The sequence below is a fragment of the Coregonus clupeaformis genome, chromosome 14 (genome assembly GCF_020615455.1).
Source record: "Coregonus clupeaformis isolate EN_2021a chromosome 14, ASM2061545v1, whole genome shotgun sequence".
Lineage (NCBI taxonomy): Eukaryota > Metazoa > Chordata > Actinopteri > Salmoniformes > Salmonidae > Coregonus > Coregonus clupeaformis.
This window is the reverse complement of record NC_059205.1, coordinates 46,844,041-46,863,894: the sequence shown is the minus strand read 5'-3', so window position 1 is coordinate 46,863,894 and position 19,854 is coordinate 46,844,041. Positions and strand designations below refer to the sequence as shown.

Sequence of the window (19,854 nt, the reverse complement as noted above, 5' to 3'; positions counted from 1 at the left end):
CTAGGCCCATTTCCACCATCACATGCCTGCACACGCATGTATTTCATATATACAGCAATGCTATTAATTAGTAATTATAAAGAGTGGGGTATAGGATGTTAAGGGATGAACAATCAGTATTGACTGTGGGGTCATGGAAAGGCTTGAACAAGTCATAACAGTGAAGAGGATAACCATTGTTTATGGATGAAGCAGAGATTGACATTCACTATGCGTGTTCACACTGTACCTTTAGCCTGGGGCTAAGCGAGTGTTCACACTTGCACATTCTAAAGTGGGCTAGCACAAACCTTAGCTCAGGGCTTGCTTGCACTGCTCCAGAGCAAGGTTAGCACCGACTTTTCAGGGCTAGCCACAGAAACACGGTTCCAAAATAGCCAGTGTGAAACGGGGTCAAGAACAACGCATAGAATTTTCACTGTCCAATCACAAAAGCTGCACTTTCACTTAATTTGCATATGCTTGTGATGCAGCCATTTTGATGCAGTCATCTTTCCATCTGAGGACAAAAACCTGACAAAAAAATACAATACTTTCATCTGTGCAAATACACTGGTTGCTATGGCTAACAAAAACAGTTGCTATGCAGGCTGGCTAATGTCTTCTCACATAGCTAGCTAGTCAACTTAAACCACAAACTCTACAGCTGGAAGGGCAAAAAATAAAAATGAAGTGTCTGTTTTCATAGCTTTTCTATTGACATTTCATTAGATATAGCTATCCATGATAATAATATTGTTGCATGATTTTACCTGGATCAGAAAAGTTTGTCTCGTCCATACAGGGGCGAACTCGCATTTCAAAAGTCAGTAACCGAAAGGTCGCTGGTTCTAATCCCCGAGCCGACTAGGTGAAAAATCTGTCGATGTTCCCTTAAGCAAGGCACTTAACCCTAATTGCTCCTGTAAGTCGCTCTGGATAAGAGCGTCTACTAAATGACTAAAATGTAAATGTAAATGTAAAAGTGAAAAATTGTTTCCACGGTCAAAAAGGCAGACAGCAAGGTTTACAAACCATCACTGTTGGAAATCAAATGCTAGGCTAGAAGCAAGAGGACATAATGTGTTCATAAATGCCTTACTTATAACATTGGTCGCATGGCAGAGATAGATTGTTGGTCGCATATTGTGTTTGTCCGTTAGCCTAGGGCTTTGGAATACATGTGTGAATCCTTAGCCCAGTGCTAAAGCTTAGCGCCAGGTTAACAAATGCTTGTGTGAACACAGGATAAGCTAGCCCAGGACCAGTCTTAGCCTGGGGCTAAGATAGCCAGGGGCTAAGAACAATGCAGTGTGCAAAGGCCTTATATGTCAACATACTGTATGTGCTTCTGTGCCACAGTGACCTGAAATCTTGAAATGCCTGTGTGACAGAGAGAAATTACATTATGATGTGCATCTGCGACACAGAAAAATCATATCACAATGTGCCTCTGCATTACAGAGAAATTACATCACTATGTACTATGACACAGTGATGTCATCATTAGGTCCTGCTGTAACACAGAGAAATGACATTACAAAGAATTACATCCCCATATGATTCTGTGACACAGAAAAACGACATCACAAAATGTTACTGTGATGCAGAGATATACCATTAAACCACAATGTACAGTGAGGGAAAAAAGTATTTGATCCCCTGCTGATTTTGTACGTTTGCCCACTGAAAAAGACATCATCAGTCTAAAACTTTAATGGTAGGTTTATTTGAACAGTGAGAGACAGAATAACAACACAAAAATCAAGAAAAAACGCATGTCAAAAATGTTATAAATTGATTTGCATTTTAATGAGGGAAATAAGTATTTGACCCCTCTGCAAAACATGACTTAGTACTTGGTGGCAAAACCCTTGTTGGCAATCACAGAGGTCAGACGTTTCTTGTAGTTGGCCACCAGGTTTGCACACATCTCAGGAGGGATTTTGTTCCACTCCTCTTTGCAGATCTTCTCCAAGTCATTAAGGTTTCGAGGCTGACGTTTGGCAACTCGAACCTTCAGCTCCCTCCACAGATTTTCTATGGGATTAAGGTCTGGAGACTGGCTAGGCCACTCCAGGACCTTAATGTGCTTCTTCTTGAGCCACTCCTTTGTTGCCTTGGCCGTGTGTTTTGGGTCATTGTCATGCTGGAATACCCATCCATGACCCATTTTCAATGCCCTGGCTGAGGGAAGGAGGTTCTCACCCAAGATTTGACGGTAGCTGGCCCCGTCCATCGTCCCTTTGATGCGATGAAGTTGTCCTGTCCCCTTAGCAGAAAAACACCCAAAAAGCATAATGTTTCCACCTCCATGTTTGACAGTGGGGATGGTGTTCTTGGGGTCATAGGCAGCATTCCTCCTCCAAACACTGCGAGTTGAGTTGATGCCAAAGAGCTCGATTTTGGTCTCATCTGACCACAACACTTTCACCCAGTTCTCCTCTGAATCATTCAGATGTTCATTGGCAAACTTCAGACGGCCCTGTATATGTGCTTTCTTGAGCAGGGGGACCTTGCGGGCGCTGCAGGATTTCAGTCCTTCACGGCGTAGTGTGTTACCAATTGTTTTCTTGGTGACTATGGTCCCAGCTGCCTTGAGATTATTGACAAGATCCTCCCGTGTAGTTCTGGGCTGATTCCTCACCGTTCTCATGATCATTGCAACTCCACGAGGTGAGATCTTGCATGGAGCCCCAGGCCGAGGGAGATTGACAGTTATTTTGTGTTTCTTCCATTTGCGAATAATCACACCAACTGTTGTCACCTTCTCACCAAGCTGCTTGGCGATGGACTTGTAGCCCATTCCAGCCTTGTGTAGGTCTACAATCTTGTCCCTGACATCCTTGGAGAGTTTGGAATCTGATTGATTGATTGCTTCTGTGGACAGGTGTCTTTTATACAGGTAACAAGCTGAGATTAGGAGCACTCCCTTTAAGTGTGTGCTCCTAATCTCAGCTCGTTACCTGTATAAAAGACACCTGGGAGCCAGAAATCTTTCTGATTGAGAGGGGGTCAAATACTTATTACCCTCAATAAAATGCAAATCAATTTATAAAATTTTTGACATGCGTTTTTCTGGATTTTGTTGTTGTTATTCTGTCTCTCACTGTTCAAATAAGCCTACCATTCAAATTATAGACTGATCATTTCTTTGTCAGTGGGCAAACATACAAAATCAGCAGGGGATCAAATACTTTTTTCCCTCACTGTATACCTGTGAATCAAAAGTATATGATATCACTATGCATCTCTGTGACACAGAGTGAGACAGAAAAAGACATCACCATCAACAAACCTTTCTCTAGTTTGATATCAAACATTTATTTCAATATTTAGACATTGTCAACCTCATAGAATGGTGAAATACAGAGTGACATCTTACTGAGACTTCTGTTTCGTTAGCCACAAAGCTATCCACCAATCACCACGTCTATTCTGAATGCACACAGGCCAATGTTACAGATGTATAATACAGCCAACAGACCTAGCAACCATGGAAATAGAATGACTAAATTATATTTCCATCAATTCTATTTCTATACTCTCAACTCTATACAAATACGTCCTCCGCCTAAACGTCAAAAACCTTCTTCTGCCAAACCTGATTTCTTTCTGTAGATATGTTGTCCTTCCTACTCTACACTGTAACAGCATTTTCTGAATGGCAAAGTTACAAAGATTGTATTTACAGTGATCAAAAGAATGAAGAGTTAATCAATTGGTTGATTGATTGATAAATTGAGTAGGTATAAATCAAGGTACCAGCCATAACTTTCAAACGGTGTCTTATACAGAAAAGAAGCCTTTAGATACAGTACATATCAAATTACCATGCAGATATGACCACAGTTTAAAGCCATCATGGAAGGTACAAGTATACAGGCAAATATACAACTTTTCCCCTTCAGTTGTCCCCACTAATATACCCTTTGAGACATAAAAAATATGTATAATATTTATATAATATCAATTCAGTTTCAATGAAAAAAATTAAAATAATAACCTTGATTATTGATAGAAATGTTATACAATATCTCAATGTAATACATCCAGTCTTACTTTCATATTATTGTGTACAAACCAGGGGTTGGAACCGGTTCAGGGAACAGAACAGAAAACTGGAAAATAACAACATTTTTCAAGGAACAGAATCAGAACCGGGAATGAAAGTGATTTATACTGTTCTGGAACATAACTGTTATTTTAAAAGCATGGGAACCGGTTTATAACGTTATTTTATGCTCCGGACATTTTTTTCCAGTCCCACAAAAAAATGCAACAAAGCGCCTAAGCAAAGCTCTCACTCTGTCACTCAGAAACGTATTCCACTGTCTGCCTGCTGAAAAGCTTTGCCAGTGTGTGTGCATGTGTAGGCTACCTGCCCCTCCCCTCTGAAGCATAGGTTACTGTAGCCTACTGACATTACAAGCGTGATTCAGGAATTAGGGAGAGATTTTTAATTGGAGAAGAATGGATTAACTTTTTCAATGCTAGTTAAGGATACTATAGTTATTATGTTTCACATTGGATTTATTAACTACAAAAAGGAAAGACGTTTTTGTTATTTATTATTCTGGTGCCGCTCTGCACACACAAGCTTGCTAGCTAGCTCTGGTCCAACATTAAGCCAACTCTCTGAAGTTCAAAGAAATTCAAAGTTCCTCCATAGAAGCCCCTCCTCCGTTGGTATAATTCTGTGGGCCTAATTCAAATCATGCATGTCATAACAAGATGCCCAGCGTTTCAAGCCAAGCCTCCTCCTCCACCTTCTCTTACTCTCTCCCCACCTGCAACATTTCAGTCGCATCTCGCACTATACAGTTGTCTGTCCAATGTAAACATCTATAGCTCCATAGCAAGCTGCTCTATCCACTGATTGGTGAAGTCATTTAATGTCGAGCTAAATATATTTTTTACAAAACGTTGATTTCAGAGGTTTAAAAAGGAACAGAAATTAACGATATAAGAACTTTATTTTGCTGGTTGGAACAGTGGAACAGAACAAAAAAAAAAGAATGGTTTTGTTCAGAACGAAACGATTGGAAAATAATTTTGCTTCCAACCACTGGTACAAACACACACAAGCTCAATACATTCATTATCTTGGCAATCCAAATGCAACTGACATATCATGACCACTGTAAAAACACTATTGGAGCTATCTCAGGTCTCATGTAACGTCATAAGTAAAGGTAGTGTTCTATGCACATAGCACTGTATATCAGGGGTCTCAAACTGACGGCCAGCAGGCAGCCCGCAAGACGATTTAATGGGGTCTAACCTTGATTTAACCCCGTTAAAGACAGAATCTGGACCCGGGTGAAATGGCTTTGAGACCCCTGATGTATATGAAGAGTAAGCTCTTGGCACAGTTTTATAAAGGTATCAGTGTATCAGAGGAGGCTGGTGGGAGGAGCTATAGGAGGATGGGCTCATTGTAATGGCTGGAATGAAGAAAATGGAACGGAGTCAAACATGTTGGTTTCCATATGTTTGACGTGTTTGATACCGTTCCATTTATTCCATTCCAGTCATTACAATGAGCACATCCTCCTATAGCTCCTCCCACCAGCTTCCTCTGCAACGTAGTATACTATATGTACTGTATAAGCCACATTTCAGTTAATGTATTGTTGAATGGCTCTACCTTTGCACAACAATCTGGATACAAAATCATTGAAAGGTTTTCATTGAACAATTATTTTGTTCAATGGCAGCATATAACACACATAGGGATCCTCACATAGAGTAATGTTATAGTTACAGTGTCACTAACCAATGGTAGTATTAGTAATGTTATTTTTCCACTTATGTAGTTTGGATACCGAGTATGACTCACTTGTTTACTATTACTCTTGTGGGAGGGAGAGGGATGATATTGCCGTTATACAACCTCTCCTCAGTCGTGAATCGTGCATGGTGCATTATAGCCCAAGGAACACTAATGTATGATTGATTTTAATCTAACAGCATAACCAAAGTTCCCAGCACAGGCTCTGGTGCCACATTGTCCAATCAGGAAAATCAAACAAGACAATTAAATCAATTATTGTGTGCATATCAATGAACCAGGAAGAGCAGCCTCTGCCAAGAGTGGTTTCCCTTTTATGTCACTCATCAATAGATACATTTACTTAAACATGATTTGAGTGCACAGTAAGTAGCATTAACAACTTGTACAGCTGTTAAACATTTTGCAGAAAAAACTAACATTTTATTCAACTACCATACAGGAGGCTATATGCACTAATAGGAAAAAGGTCACTGTATCAAAGTGTGGCTAACAGCGAATACTTGTTAGTATACTTCTTTAAAGGAAATAAACGATACAAATAGTAAAGTCCCTCTTGAATGTCCTGTCTTTAAGCAAAACTAATTTGATTAAGGTACTGTATCCACTGCTCCTGGTAAGCAATTATCTTACATAGTTAATCCACTGCCCCTAGAAATATATTGTCTTACATTCTGTATCCACTGCCCCTGGTTGTCTATTAACATACTTCATTTGCTGCCCCTGTAAACTAAGAAAAGCATGTTATAATGTTTGAGGGATACAATGTGTGGATAAAGCACAGGGACAAACTGGTGTGTCCACAGCGATAATTAGGGTTGCAAAATTCTGGTAACTTTTCAAAAATTCCCAGGTTTTACAGAAATCCCAGTTGGAAGAGTCATGAGGGAATTCAACCAGGATTTCTGGACAACCTGGGAATTTGGGGAAAGTTAACGGAATTTTGCAACCCTAGCGATAATATTTGGTGATTTCTTAAAACATTGCTCTGTTATAAATCACCTGCCAAACCAATTCATATCCCGCTAAAGTTCTAAAAACAACAACATTGAATAAACACATCTTTGTTAAAATAGACTATCAATAATTAGTAATAAGCCAATGAGGACATCTGAATATTGTTGGCAGATCAATCGGAGAACTATAAATATGTACATAGCAAAAAAAATATAAACATTTATTTTCACAATTGTCATGGTACTGTATGTATGAAAGTCATCTTATGAAAAGCCCCTCCAGCGTTGCTATGCAGTGCAACACCCAATCACGGTCACATTACACAAGGATATTTATATGCTGCTGAGAAAGAGCACAGAACATCTATGGAAAAGGCCTACAAAACATAATGTCCATCAACTTAATAAATAACTTGCACGGTTCATTGCCATCAAAGGCTCTTGCAGGTTGATAACAAATAGTATAAAATTCTAAGTTCAAACCACTATAGCCATTGTATTAAAAGAGTTAGTACTTGTGCTTGTCAAATGGATGAACGTTTCTGTAATGAAATAAGGGTTGAAAAGTGTGCGCAAAATGACTTTGTAGCGATTATTCCAGCATCTCCTGCATTCTTAAAGGACCATTGTGTGTGATAGAGTTTCATTTTCGAATCAAAAGAGAACCATGTCGCTCTCCCAGAAGCTTGGCTGGTGCGTAAAACCATGGCTCTCTCCCAGAAGCTTGGCTGGTGCGTAAAACCAGCGAATTCAGCCAAACAAAGAGGTGTAAAGGGTTCGCACTCAATAATCTGGCGCATAAAGCTTACTTCATTATTCACTGTTTAAAATATATTTTCTCAAAGAACACACACCAATAAAGTTAGTCCGGTCCTATCAAACCAGGTCTAACAATAAACTGCTGAAAAAAAGAAAATCCAATTTTTGCAGAATGGAAACACTGTATACCGTAGAGTGGCCTTCCTGGACTAGACACACTGAGCTAGCTAATGAACTATGACCTTTAGAATGGCACTGGACAAGTTAAGCCAGCCCAGCTAACACCACTGAATCCATTATGGTTTTGATAATATACAGCCGTAGCTGAATGTGTTCAATGGTCCTATTGTGGGCTTCAGACTAGATCCAGTGTAGAAGGCCACTCATGGGGGGAAGGCCACTCATGGGGGGACAGATAGGGCCACCACATGAGCGGTAACGGGGAATGGTAAGGGTAACGGCTGTCTGGGGCAGCTGTTCACTCTCTATGGGCCAGTCCCAGGGTGGGGGTTGGTGTGGGGGAGGTCCCTTTGAAATAGTTCCTGGAGTTGTCCGGACTCGGACCTCTATCCGGGAGCAGGATGATGTTGCCTTTTCTCCGCAGGGTGGACTCCCTGCTGGAGGCGATGGAGAGGGTCTCAGAGGTGGCCTCGCTGCCTCCTCCTAGTCCCTCCACAGGGGTCACACGGATGGTGGTGATGCCTTGGTGGGGGTGGTGGTGGTGGTGGTAGTGAGGGTGGTGCACGTGGGGGTGACCGCCTCCCGCGGCCCCACCGCCACCGCCATGCTCGCTGCCGGTGTCGGTGCCCGTTTGGCTTCTCCTGCCATCGAAGGAGCCGTAGCCGTCCTTGAGTGAGTCGCAGCTCTCCGAGTCGCGGTTGAGGTCGTTGAGCTCGAAGGCCTGGCGGATGCTGCCACGCTGCTCCTGGGGCTTCCACCTCCAGGAGCCACTGCCGTCCGGAGGCTTAATCACAGGCTTGTTCTCTGGGTGGGCCTCCACCCTCACAATGCCCTGGCCGGGCTCCTGGTCCGTCAGGGCCTTGTAACGGATGGAGCCTGTGCAGCTGACCACGCTGCCGTCCTCAGAGCTCTTGGGGCTGCCGTGCTGGAGCAGACCCTGCTGCTTGGACATGGTGATGACCTGCATGATGCGTGGCTGGTTAGTTAGACTGTTAGTCCTGCAGGGGGCGCCCTCCTTCAGCCACTTGGAGCGAACCGAGCCTCCCCCGCCAGGAATCCCACCGCCGCCATAGTTATCCTCCCTGTCGTCGTCATCTTCGTCCTCCCTACTGGAGGTGCCGCTGTTGACGTGCTCCTGCGTCTCCTCTGGGATGTGGACCAGCTGGGAGGAGCCTGGCCGGGACTGGATGGAGACGCGGGCCCCCCCAGCCAGGCCGCTGCTGCCACCGTTGTGGGGGAGGTGGTTGGACAGCGGCACAGTGCTGGCTGCTAGCTTCATGTACTGAGCGGGGATGTGTCCCTGAGCACGGAGCTCCGCCTCCAGGCCCATGGCGGACGGCTCAGAGCTGCACCTCAGCTCCATGGTCCTCTGAGGCGAGGAGGAGGAGGACGTTGAATGGTGGCGTCCGACCACCACCCCGCTGTCCATCACCTGCAGGGAGAGCTTGCGGTTCTCGTTCTTGCTCTTCCACTGAGACAGCAGCTGCTTGGAGCGCGTGGAGTCCATGGAGGAGTGGATGCTGGCGTGGCGGCGCGGGACGCGGTGCTCCTCGTGTAGTGAGCCACCGTGTGACCTGGGTAATGTGCTACTGTTAAAGGTCACCAGACTGTCCTGTTTACCCATGGGACTCGGCGGGGTGATGCACTCCAAGTCGGCGCTGGCCCTCTTCAGATTATTCAGGGAGCTGGACTCGCGGCAGGAGGGCACCCGGGTCAGGATGGTCTCGGGGTGGGCCGCGGTGAGGCCGTCAGCGGTGCTCACACTATTTAGGCTGTTCATGCTGTTGAGGCTGTTGGGCTGCAGGTGGCGGCCGGCACTCTGGCTGACGTTGGGCACAGTGTTGCTCCTGGGGGGCACGCGAAGCGGGGGAGGCTGGGACTGCTGTCTGGATGTGTCCTCACTGGGCTGGAAGTTACCCACTGCATACAGACCCTGAGAAGAGGAGACACCATGACAGAATTCATTATAGGTTCAACTTATCTATAACCTATATCTACCTCTACCTACTGTATCTATCTACCTATAACTGTCTAAAATAAGTATATTTTGGGAAGACAGCATTCATTATAGGATTAATGACCTATCCTGAACTACCTCTACCTACAGTTGAAGTCAGAAGTTTACATACACCTTAGCCAAATACATTTAAACTCAGTTCTTCACAATTCCTGACATTTAATCCTAGTAAAAATTCCCTGTCTTTGGTCAGTTAGGATCACCACTTTATTTTAAGAATGTGAAATGTCAGAATAATAGTAGAGAATTATTTATTTCAGCTTTTATTTATTTCATCACATTCCCAGTGGGTCAGAAGTTTACATACACTCAATTAGTATTTGGTAGCATTGCCTTTAAATTGTTTAACTTGGGTCAAACGTTTTGGGTAGCCTTCCACAAGCTTCCGACAATAAGTTGGGTGAATTTTGGCCCATTCCTCCTGACAGAGCTGGTGTAACTGAGTCAGATTTGTAGGCCTCCTTGCTCGCACATGCTTTTTCAGTTCTGCCCACACATTTTCTATAGGATTGAGGTCAGGGCTTTGTGATGGCCACTCCAATACCTTGACTTTGTTGTCCTTAAGCCATTTTGCCACAACTTTGGAAGTATGCTTGGGGTCATTTTCCATTTGGAAGACCCATTTGCGACCAAGCTTTAACTTCTTGACTGATGTCTTGAGATGTTGCTTCAATATATCCACATAATTTTCCTTCCTCATGATGCCATCTTTTTTGTGAAGTGCACCAGTCCCTCCTGCAGCAAAGCACCCCCACAGCATGATGCTGCCACCCTCGTGCTTCACGGTTGGGATTGTGTTCTTCGGCTTGCAAGCGACCCCCTTTTTCCTCCAAACATAATGATGGCCATTATGGCCAAACAGTTATATTTTTGTTTAATCAGACCAGAGGACATTTCGCCAAAAAGTACGATCTTTGTCCCCATGTGCAGTTGCAAACCGTAGTCTGGACTCGTTTTACTGTGGATATAGATACTTTTGTAACTGTTTCCTCCAGCATCTTCACAAGGTCCTTTGCAGTTGTTCTGGGATTGATTTGCACTTTTCGCACCAAAGTACGTTCATCTCTAGGAGACAGAACGCGTCTCCTTCCTGAGCGGTATGACAGCTGCGTGGTCCCATGGTGTTTATACTTGCGTACTATTGCTTGTACAGATGAACGTGGTACCTTCAGGCGTTTGGAAATTGCTCCCAAGGATGAACCAGACTTGTGGAGGTCTACAATTTTGGAGGTCTTGTCTGATTTCTTTTGATTTTCCCATGATGTCAAGCAAAGAGGCACTGAGTATGAAGGTAGGCCTTGAAATACATCCACAGGGACACCTCCAATTGACTCAAATGATGTAAATTAGCCTATCAGAAGCTTCTAAAGCCATGACATCATTTCCTGGAATTTTCCAAGCTGTTTAAATGCACCGTCAACTTAGTGTATGTAAACTTCAGACCCACTGGAATTGTGATAAAGTGAATTATAAGTGAAATAATCTGTCTGTAAACAATTGTTGTAAAAATTACTTGTGTCATGCACAAAGTAGATGTCCTAACCGACTTGCCAAAACTATAGTTTGTTAACAAGAAATGTGTGGAGTGGTTGAAAAATTTGTTTTAATGACTCCAACCTAAGTGTATGTAAACTTCCGACTTCAACTGTACCTTTCTATTCCTACTATGTCTATATCTACCTATAACAAAAATGGTCTTATGCGTCTCTAGACAGACATTAGTATAAAATTCCAGGAATCTATGACGTTTTTTCAAGCACTATTCAGTGAATATACAGTATCTGACACAATAAGAAATAAATAGCCTAACCAAGAGTCAAGAGCCAAACATGAGGACTGCATGATTGTGACAGTGGATTTGTAATGCCACTGGTCATGTCTTGGTCATTGAGTCAGATAGAATGTAGCAGTCCAAACTAAACTGCATTACTATTGGGGTAAGTTACCAGTAGCACAATCATAGCCTCAAGCACTTCTGATTGAAGAATTTAAATGTGAGGATATTGTGTGGGTATGTGTAGGCAGTGTGTCATGTGTGTGTGTGGGATGTACGTGTGTTATTTATAACTTGCTATGATCCAGTACAGTCAATGATGAAAGTGGATTTTAAAGCACATTGATGAAATGGATTTCAGCAAATGCACAGTACTTTACAATCGTAATCATGTTATGTCTCTGCATATTAAGCTAATTCAATGCACATTTCACTTAGTCACATATCCATTACAGTATAGCCTACTTGTACAGTATTTAAATAATGTTCAAACATTGATACACTCATACAATAGCATGAATCATATTGCTCAAAACTAGTGCATCCTGTTCTCATTCATAAAGGTAATTGAATTTCTCTAACACCCTATACAAAAGTGCCACAGGACTCAACAAACAAGATAGAGAAACATGCCACTATTCATTACATCCATCAATATACAAACAGACAATATTATATAACCTTATATCAGAGAATAATCAAATAAAATTTAATTTAGCAGATGTTATTGCAGGAGATGTTATTGCAGGTGTAGCGAAATGCTTGTGTTCCTAGCTCCAATAGTGCAGTAATATCTAACAATTCACAACAATACACACACATCTAAAAGTACAAGAATGGAATTAAGAAATATATAATATTAGGACGAGCAATGTCGGAGTCCGGAGCATATATACAGTATATATATTTTTACATTTTAGTCATTTAGCAGACGCTCTTATCCAGAGCGACTTACAGTTAGTGAGTGCATACATTTTCACACTGGCCCCCCGTGGGAAACGAACCCACAACCCTGGCGTTGCAAGCGCCATGCTCTACCAACTGAGGTACAGGGGACTGGTAGTGTATATTTAAACTACCAGTCAAAAGTTTGGACACACCTACTCATTCAAGGGTTTTTGTTTATTTTTTTACAATTTTTTACATTGTAGAATAATAGTGAAGACATCAAAACTATGAAATAACACATATGGAATCATGTAGTAACCAAAAAAGCGTTAAACAAATCAAAATATATGTCAGAATTGAGATTCTTCAAATAGCCACCCTTTGCCTTGATGACAGTTTTAGACACTCTTGGCATTCTCTCAACCAGCTTCATGAGATAGTCACCTGGAATGCATTTAAATTAACAGGTGTGCCTTCTTAAAAGTTAATTTGTGGAATTTCTTTCCTTCTTAATGCGTTTGAGCCAATCAGTTGTGTTGTGACAAGGTAAGGGGGGTATACAGAAGATAGCCCTATTTGGTAAAAGACCAAGTCCATATTATGGTAAGAACAGCTCAAATAAGCAAAGAGAAACAACAGTCCATCATTACTTTAAGAAATGAAGGTCAGCCAATACGGAAAATGTCAAGAACTTTGAAAGTTTCTTCAAGTGCAGTCGCAAAAACCATCAAGCGCTATGATGAAACTGGCTCTCATGAGGACCGCCACGGGAATGGAAGACCCAGAGTTACCTCTGCTGCAGAGGATAAGTTCATTAGAGTTACCAGCCTCAGAAATTGCAGCCCAAAATAAATGCTTCACAGATTCAAGTAACAGACACATCTCAACATCAACTGTACAGGGCTGACTGTGTGAAACAGGCCTTCATGGTCGAATTGCTGCAAAGAAACCACTACTAAAGGACATCAATAAGAAGAAGACACTTGCTTGGTCCAAGAAACTTGAGCAATGGACATTAGACCGGGGGAAATTTGTCCTTTGGTATGGAGTCCAAATTGGAGATTTTAGGTTCCAACCGCTGTGGCTATGTGAAACGCGATGTGATCTCCGCATTTGTATTTCCCACCGCAAAGCATGGAAGAGGAGGTGTTATGGTGTGGGGGTGCTTTGCTGGTGACACTGTCTGTGATAAATTTAGAATTCAAGGCACACTTAACCAGCATGGCTACAACAGCATTCTGCAGTGATACACCATCCCATCTGGTTCGGGCTTAGTGGGACTATCATTTGTTTTTCAACAGGACAATGACCCAACACACCTCCAGGCTGTGTAAGGGCTATTTTACCAAGAAGGAGCGTGATGGAGTGCTGCATCAGATGACCTGGCCTCCACTATCCCCCAAACTCAACTCAATTAATTGGGATGAGTCGGACCGCAGAGTAAAGGAAAAGCAGCCAACAATTCCTCAGCATATGTGGGAACTCCTTCAAGACTGTTGGAAAAGAATCCCAGGTGAAGCTGGTTGAGAGAATGCTAAGAGTGTGCAAAGCTGTCATTTACATAGTCATCAAGGCAAAGAGTGTCTATTTGAGGAATCTCAAATACAAAATATATTTTGATTTGTTTAACACTTTATTGGTTACTACATGATTCCATTTGTGTTATTTCATCATTTTGGTGTCTTCACTATTATTCTACAATGTAGAAAATAGTAAAAATAAAGAAAAACCCTGGAATCAGTAGGTGTGTCCAAACTTTTGACTGGTACTGTATATACACAGTGCATTCGGAAAGTATTCAGACCCCTTCACTTTTTCCACATATTGTTATGTTACAGCCTTATTCTAAAATTGATTAAATAAAGAATAAGTATTATCAATCTACAGTACACACAATACCAACTAATGACAAAGTGAAAACAGGTTTTTAGATTTGTTTGCAAATTTATTAAAAATAAAAAACATAAATACCTTAAGTATTCAGACCCTTTGCTATCAGACTCGAAACTGAGCTCAGGTGGATCCTGTTTCCATTGATCATCCTTGAGTTGATTGTACAACTTGATTGGAGTCCACCTGTGGTAAATTCAATTGATTGGACATGATTTGCAAAGGTACACACCTGTCTATATAAGGTCCCACAGTTGACAGCGCATGTCAGAGCAAAAACCAAGCCATGAGGTCGAAGGAATTGTCCGTAGAGCACCGAGACAGGATTGTGTCAAGGCACAGATCTGGGGAAGGGTACCAAAACATTTCTGCAGCAATGAAGGTCCCCAAGAACACAGTGGCCTCCATCATTCTTAAATAGAAGAAGTTTGGAACCACCAAGACTCTTCCTAGAGCTGGCCACCCGGCCAAACTGAGCAATCGGGGGAGAAGGGCATTGGTCAGAAGTGACCAAGAACCCGATGGTCACTCTGACAGAGCTCCAGAGTTCCTCTGTGGAGGTGGGAGAGCCTTCCAGAAGGACAACCATCTCTGCAGCACTCCACCAATCAAGCTTTTATGGTAGAGTGGCCAGACGGAAGCCACTCCTCAGTAAAAGGCACATGACAGCCCACTTGGAGTTCGCCAAAAGGCACCTAAAGGACTTTCAGACCATGAGAAAAAAGATTCTCTGGTCTGATGAAACCAAGATTGAACTCTTTGGCCTGAATGCCAAGTGTCACGTCTGGAGGAAATCTGGCACCATCCCTACAGTGAAGCATGGTGGTGGCAGCATCATGCTGTGGGGATGTATTTCAGCGACAGGGACTGGGAGACTAGTCAGGAAAGATGAACAGAGCAAAGTACACAGAGATCCTTGATGAAAACCTGCTCCAGAGCACTCAGGACCTCAGACTGGGGCAAAGTAATACAGGACAACGACCCTAAGCACACAACCAAGACAATGAAGGAGTGGCTTCAGGACAAGTCTCTGAATTACCTTGAGTAGCCCAGCCAGAGCCCGGACTTGAACCTGATCGAACATCTCTGGAGAGACCAGAAAATAGCTGTGCAGCAACGCTCCCCATCCAACCTGACAGAGCTTGAGAGGATCTACAGAGAAGAATGGGAGAAACTCCCCAAATACAGGTGTGCCAAGCTTGTAGCGTCATACCCAAGAAGACTCGAGGCTGCAATCGCTGCCAAAGGTGCTCCAACAAAGCACTGAGTAAAGGGTATTTTTAATTTTTAATAAATTAATGTTTTTTCTTTGTCATTATGGGGTATTGTGTGTAGATTGAAAAAACAATTAGTCAATTTTAGAATAAGGCTGTAATGTAACAGAATGTGGAAAAAGTCAAGGGGTCTGAATAATTTCCGAATGCACTACATATATATGATGGGATGTATAGACATTTTGGACAGTCTGTGGATAGAACATTTAGTATATCTGTAGAATACGAAGGATAGAATAGTATACAGTTGAAGTCGGAAGTTTACATACACGTTTTTCAACCACTCTACAAATTTCTTGTTAACAAACTATAGTTTTGGCAAGTCGGTTAGGACATCTACTTTGTGCATGACACAAGTAATTTTTACAACAATTGTTTACAGACAGATTATTTCACTTATAATTCACTGTATCACAATTCCAGTGGGTCACAAGTTTACATACACTAAGTTGACTGTGCCTTTAAACAGCTTGGTAAATTCCAGAAAATGATGTCATGGCTTTAGAAGCTTCTGATAGGTTCATTGACATCATTTGAGTAAATTGGAGGTGTACCTGTGGATGTATTTCAAGGCCTAACTTCAAACTCAGTGCCTCTTTGCTTGACATCATATGAAAATCAAAAGAAATCAGTCAAGACCTCAGAAAAATTATTGTCGACCTCCACAAGTCTGGTTCATCCTTGGGAGCAATTTCCAAACGCCTGAAGGTACCACGTTCATCTGTACAAACAATAGTACGCAAGTATAAACACCATGGGACCACGCAGCCGTCATACCACTCAGGAATGAGATGCGTTAAGTCTCCTAGAGATGAATGTACTTTGGTGCGAAAAGTGCAAATCAATCCCAGAACAACAGCAAAGGACCTTGTGAAGATGCTGGAGGAAACAGGTACAAAAGTATCTATATCCACAGTAAAACGAGTCCTATATCGACATAACCTGAAAGGCTGCTCAGCAAGGAAGAAGCCACTGCTCCAAAACCGCCATAAAAAAGCCAGACTACGGTTTGCAACTGCACATGGGGACAAAGATTGTACTTTTTGGAGAAATGTCCTCTGGTCTGATTAAACAAAAATAGAACTGTTTGGCCATAATGACCATTGTTATGTTTGGAGGAAAAAGGGGGTTGCTTGCAAGCCGAAGAACACAACATCATGCTGTGGGGGTGCTTTGCTGCAGGAGGGACTGGTGTACTTACCTAAATAGATGGCATCATGAGGAAGGAAAATTATGTGGATATATTGAAGCAACATCTCAAGACATCAGTCAGGAAGTTAAAGCTTGGTCGCAAATGGATCTTCCAAATGGACAATGACCCCAAGCATACTTCCAAAGTTGTGGCAAAATGGCTTAAGGACAACAAAGTCAAGGTATTGGAGTGGCCATCACAAATCCCTGACCTCAATCCTATAGAAAATGTGTGGGCAGAACTGAAAAAGCGTGTGCGAGCAAGGAGGCCTACAAACCTGACTCAGTAACACCAGCTCTGTCAGGAGGAATGGGCCAAAATTCACCCAACTTATTGTGGGAAGGTTGTGGAAGGCTACCCGAAACATTTGACCCAAGTTAAACAATTTAAAGGCAATGCTACCAAATACTAATTGAGTGTATGTAAACTTCTGACCCACTGGGAATGTGATGAAATAAATAAAAGCTGAAATAAATCATTCTCTCTACTATTATTCTGACATTTCACATTCTTAAAATAAATTGGTGATCCTAACTGACCTAAGACAGGGAATTTTTACTAGGATTAAATGTCAGGAATTGTGAAGAACTGAGTTTAAATGTATTTGGCTAAGGTGTATGTAAACTTCCGACTTCAACTGTATATACCGCAATAGTTGAATAGGATGGCCTTGACAAGAATACAGTATATACAGTGAGGGAAAAAAGTATTTGATCCCCTGCTGATTTTGTATGTTTGCCCACTGACAAAGACATGATCAGTATATGATTTTAATGGTAGGTTTATTTGAACAGTGAGAGACAGAATAACAACAAAGAAAATCCAGAAAAAGCATGTCAAAAATGTTATAAATTGTTTTGCATTTTAATGAGGGAAATAAGTATTTGACCCATCTGCAAAACATGACTTAGTACTTGGTGGCAAAACCCTTGTTGGCAATCACAGAGGTCAGACGTTTCTTGTAGTTGGCCACCAGGTTTGCACACATCTCAAGAGGAATTTTGTCCCACTCCTCTTTGCAGATCTTCTCCAAGTCATTAAGGTTTCGAGGCTGATGTTTGGCAACTCGAACCTTCAGCTCCCTCCACAAATGTTCTATGGGATTAAGGTCTGGAGACTGGCTAGGCCACTCCAGGACCTTAATGTGCCTCTTCTTGAGCCACTCCTTTGTTGCCTTGGCCGTGTGTTTTGGGTCATTGTCATGCTGGAATACCCATCCACGACCCATTTTCAATGCCCTGGCTGAGGGAAGGAGGTTCTCACCCAAGATTTGACGGTACATGGCCCTGTCCATCGTCCCTTTGATGCTGTGAAGTTGTCCTGTCCCCTTAGCAGAAAAACACCCCCAAAGCATAATGTTTCCACCTCCATGTTTGACGGTGGTGATGGTGTTCTTGGGGTCATAGGCAGCATTCCTCCTCCTCCAAACACGGTGAGTTGAGTTGATGCCAAAGAGCTCGATTTTGGTCTCATCTGACTACAACACTTTCACCCAGTTCTCCTCTGAATCATTCAGACATTCATTGGCAAACTTCAGACGGGCCTGTATATGTGCTTTCTTGAGCAGCGGGACCTTGCGGGCGCTGCAGGATTTCAGTCCTTCACAGCGTAGTGTGTTACCAATTGTTTTCTTGGTGACTATGGTCCCAGCTGCCTTGAGATCATTGACAAGATCCTCCCGTGTAGTTCTGGGCTGATTCCTCGCCGTTCTCATGATCATTGCAACTCCACGAGGTGAGATCTTGCATGGAGCCCCAGGCCGAGGGAGATTGACAGTTCTTTTGTGTTTCTTCCATTTGCGAAAAATCGCACCAACTGTTGTCACCTTCTCACCAAGCTGCTTGGCGATGGTCTTGTAGCCCATTCCAGCCTTGTGTAGGTCTACAATCTTGTCCCTGACATCCTTGGAGAGCTCTTTGGTCTTGGCCATGGTGGAGAGTTTGGAATCTGATTGATTGATTGCTTCTGTGGACAGGTGTCTTTTATACAGGTAACAAACTAAGATTAGGAGCACTCCCTTTAAGAGTGTGCTCCTAATCTCAGCTCGTTACCTGTATAAAAGACACCTGGGAGCCAGAAATCTTTCTGATTGAGAGGGGGTCAAATACTTATTTCCCTCATTAAAATGCAAATCAATTTATAACATTTTTGACATGCATTTTTCTGGATTTTGTTGTTGTTATTCTGTCTCTCACTGTTCAAATAAACCTACCATTAAAATTATAGACTAATAATTTATTTGTCAGTGGGCAAACGTACAAAATCAGCAGGGGATCAAATACTTTTTTCCCTCACTGTACATATTAAATGAGTAAAACAGTATGGAAACATTATTAAAGTGACCAGTGTTCCATTATTAAAGTGACCAGTGTTCCATGTCTATGTACATTGGGCAGCAGTCTCTAAGGTGCATGGTAGAGTAACCGGGTGGTAGTCGGCTAGTGACAGTGTCTATGTTCATGTCAGGGTACTCGGTGGAGGCCGGCTAGTGATTACTATTTAACAGTCTAATGGCCTTGAGATAGAAGCTGTTTTTCAGTCTCTCTGTCCCAGCTTTGATGCACCTGTTCTGCCTCGCCTTCTGGATGATAGCGGGGTGAACAGGCAGTGGCTCGGGTGGTTGATGTCCTTGATGATCTTTTTGGCCTTCCTGTGACATCGGGTGCTGTAGATGTCCTGAAGGGCAGGTAGAGTGCCCCCAGTGATGTGTTGGGCAGACCGCACCACCCTCTGGAGAGCCCTGCGGTTGCGGGCAGTGCAGTTGCGGGCAGTGCAGTTGCCGTACCAGGCAGTGATACAACCCAACAGGATGCTCTAAATGGTGCATCTGTTAAAGTTTGTAAGGGTCTTAGGGGCCAAGACAAATTTATTCAGCCTCCTGAGGTTGAAGAGCTGCTGTTGTGCTTTATTCACCACACTGTCTGTGTGGGTGGACCCTTTCTGATTGTCAGTGAAGTGTACACCGAAGAACTTGAAGCTTTTCACCTTCTGCACTGCGGCCCCGTGGATGGGGATGGGGGCGTGCTCCCTCTGCTGTCTCCTGAAGTCCACGATCAGCTCCTTCGTTTGAATGGTTTCAATGAGATTAATCTTCAGATTAGTGCTCTCCAATCCTGGTCCTGGTGACCCATCGGGTATGCAGGCTTTTGTT

The 19,854-nt window shown here is 42.8% G+C and overlaps 1 protein-coding gene across 1 annotated transcript in view; it reads right to left on the bottom strand.

Annotated features, from left to right (window-relative positions):
- Positions 1-6,653: 6,653 nt before the first annotated feature.
- The window catches only part of plppr4a (phospholipid phosphatase related 4a), a 33,441-nt gene continuing 20,240 nt past the window's right edge, over positions 6,654-19,854 (bottom strand). Inside the window, exon 7 of the mRNA XM_045224852.1 lies at positions 6,654-9,601. Coding sequence (XP_045080787.1) covers positions 7,967-9,601 — 1,635 coding nt within the window. The 3' untranslated portion in view covers positions 6,654-7,966. The remainder of the gene's footprint in view (positions 9,602-19,854) is intronic.